Genomic DNA, 3,249 nt, shown 5'->3' with positions numbered 1-3,249 from the left:
CCGGCTCCCGATGGCCAGTTTGCTTTCCTCATTCCCAACGGGGCCTTCGCGCACAGCGGCCCTGTCATCCCGGTCTACACCAGCAACAGTGGCACCTCCGTGGGCCCCAACGCAGTGTCACCTTCCAGCGGCCCCTCGCTTACGGCGGACTCCATGTGGAGGCCGTGGCGGAACTGAGGGGGCTCAGGCCACCCCTCCTCCTAAACTCCCCAACCGACCTCTCTTCCCTCTGGACTGTAAACAGGAACTTGAATACTGGGAGAGAAAAGGACTTTTTTGATTAAGTGGTTACTTTGTGTTTTTTTAATTTCTAAAAAGTTACTTTTTGTAGAGAGAGCTGTATTAAGTGACTGACCATGCACTATATTTGTATATATTTTATATGTTCATATTGGATTGCGCCTTTGTATAAAAGCTCAGATGACATTTCGTTTTTTACACGAGATTTCTTTTTTATGTGATGCCAAAGATGTTTGAAAATGCTCTTAAAATATCTTCCTTTGGGGAAGTTTATTTGAGAAAATATAATAAAAGAAAAAAGTAAAGGCTTTTATGTCTTAGAACTGATTCTTCCAGGATATGTAAAAAGGCTCTTAGTGGAATTTGAATTACATGTAATTAGTCAATTCAAGAATTGACTCTTTTGTTATTAAAAGAACATTTTTAAAAATCCATCAAACCTTTCACCAATCCTCCGTGAACTAAAAAGACTAAATTCCATTTACTTTACAAGCAGCCATCTGGTAAGGCCTCCCTGATAAACTTGTGGTCAGTCTCTTAAAGGATTTCCAAAAACTTGTTTTTAAGTTGCAGTCGGGTAAGTCTGCAGCCCTTGTTCTTCTATCGCCTCCTGAGGAAGACCGAACAGGACTAAATTCACGAAGTCAGTGGATCCAATCCTATTGCCCATTGCACGTTAAGGGTGGTTCCTGCAGCTCTCCTCTCCTAGGGTAGCTCACCGACATCCAAAGCAAAAACACTTCCAACTGCTGCGCCTCCTTCAAGAGTTGGGGTCTTCATTAATTAGCCAGTCCTTTGGTTCAAATAAGACGTTCCCTAGCACCCAAAAGTTTGAAATGCCTCTCTGCACCCTCTTCAAGCAAGCTGAAAAGGTCAACAGATTCCTTCTGCCAAGGGACAGTTAGTTAGACTCCCAAGTGGAGGCTGAGCCCAGATGATTAACACCAGACATGTGTTTTTGATAAGTTTCTGTGCTTGGCTCTAATAGAGAAAGCATGTGGGAGCTGTGCTGGCAGGCACACAGGCCATCTTCCCCTTTTAATACAAACAGCAAGCGACCCCTTCGCTTGGTCATGCCCCATTTCCAGGCGAGATGTGGGCTCCAGATAGAAGCGAAAGGGTTGTCTCGGGTTTCAGCTCACATAACCCTCCTTAACAAGTCCTAACTCAAAGCGGACAGCTTTAAACTGTGCCAGGATCTGCAGGGAATTTCTTCCAAATCCCATCACAAAGGCTTGTCAGATTTTGTCAGATTTGGCCAGGTGTTTGACTGCATCCAGGTGTTGGGGAAATGAAAACCACGAGCCCTGCGAGACCAGACACATCAGCCGCGCTGTGGGTCTGGCGGGCGCGCCCTCCTCCCCCACCGCCGGCCAGTCCTCCTCCCCGCCCTGGCCCCTCCCGCCAGCCTCCTCTCACCCCCCTTTTCTTAGACCGGCTTCTGGGAGGAGAAGGATGAGGCGGGAGAGATCAATCTTTGAAGCTTTCCTAACAAAGATAAAGCCAACGATTTTCTGTCTTGTTTCAAAAGCTTTACCTCTCCCCCGCCCTGCTCTGGCCTTTCCCACAGGCCAGTGTGGAGAGCGGCTCTATCACGGGAATGATCCAGGAGACAGCAGTTTTCCACTCAAGATACCTTCGGACCCAGCTTCCACCCCAGAGGGAGAGATTTAAAAGAGACCTTTTTGAATTTGTCTCCTTTTTGCCTTATTTTGTGTATAGGAAAGGTGTCCAACACACCTTCCGCCAAAGAAACACACACACACCCTTCTTTATCATTTTTCCACGTTTTCCCTCCTGTTGAAACAAACAAAATAACAATTGTTCATTAAGACACCCAACTCAATCACCAGTGTTTCATTTGGTAAATCTGTCCTCTGGCCCCACTAGCAGCCTTTAACTGTCCTGCTAGAAATAATCAGACCTCAATGTCTTATTTTTATACAAGGAATTCCTTTTACATTGATGTCTTTAAAAATCACAGGAAAAAAAAAATCTCAACACCAGTTGAAAATTAAATGTCCCCATGTTGAAGGGGAACAATTTTAAAAGTGCATTTTTATTAATATCACCGAGACTACATAGATATCTTCCTAGGGAGGGGGACTAAATCAAAGGAAAAATACACATCTGTGTTTTGTTTTGTTTTTATAATTGGTGATTTGAAAACAGCACGTTTTCCCCCCTGAAAGCTGGGTTTAGACTATTCGATGAGGATTTTTTCTGTTACAATAAGGGGAGAGGGTGGAAACCCCACTAGTCTCCAAACCGGAAAGGACACTTCCCAGCTCTTGCTCCAGCTATGCCACCAAAGTCACTGTGTCACCTTGGAAAAGTCATTTCCCTTCTCCGGGTCATTTCTAAGTCTGGAAGACGAATGGACTTATTTCTAAGACGCTGCACCCTCCTGCACTGTGGCTGTGTCTGGAGTAAGTAGCTGAGAGAGACACGAAACTTCAAAAACGACTTCAATGATGTTGCCTCCCTGGGGGTCCCTCAGGCCTGGCCTAATTATACGGCCTCGGGCACACCAGCAGCCCCTCTCGCCGGCCCCCGGCGGTGCTGATCGCTCCGGGAGATAAGGCACAGCTCCAAACTGCGTCCGGATGCGGGCCGCGGGCCTCGGCTGCCGCGCGCATTAGCCTCTCAATGGAGCCCTTCCGGGGCCCCGGCCCCCCGCCGTCTCCAGCAGCATCCGGAGCGGGAAAGGCGCCGAACTGGAAGCGGGTGGGAGTGCTCCTGGGTCAACACGAGCGCCCTCTCCAAGCGCTGAAGCGCGACTCCGGAGGCTCGCCCCTCCTCGCGCCCCATCCCACCCCACGCGTTTCTGGAATGGGGACCCAGAGGTTTAGCTGGACTCCCTGGTCGTCACCACCGTCCCGGGAAACCTGTCATTAAAGTCAATTAACTTTTCCCACACCCCTTGGCCGGTAACAACCCGCTCCTAGCTTCCTCCCCGGCTCCTAAGTGCAACCAGATGGGCGGACAGGCTGCCCCCGCCGCGCGCCC

At 48.8% G+C, this 3,249-nt stretch overlaps 1 protein-coding gene across 1 annotated transcript in view; it reads left to right on the top strand.

The window, feature by feature from the left end:
- HES1 (hes family bHLH transcription factor 1) overlaps window positions 1-550 on the top strand; it is a 2,652-nt gene extending 2,102 nt beyond the window's left edge. Inside the window, exon 4 of the mRNA XM_011981358.1 lies at window positions 1-550. Coding sequence (XP_011836748.1) covers window positions 1-177 — 177 coding nt within the window. The 3' untranslated portion in view covers window positions 178-550.
- Window positions 551-3,249: the final 2,699 nt, after the last annotated feature.

This window comes from Mandrillus leucophaeus, unplaced genomic scaffold, assembly GCF_000951045.1.
Source record: "Mandrillus leucophaeus isolate KB7577 unplaced genomic scaffold, Mleu.le_1.0 Scaffold224, whole genome shotgun sequence".
Lineage (NCBI taxonomy): Eukaryota > Metazoa > Chordata > Mammalia > Primates > Cercopithecidae > Mandrillus > Mandrillus leucophaeus.
This window is presented reverse-complemented; position numbering and strand designations above follow the sequence as displayed.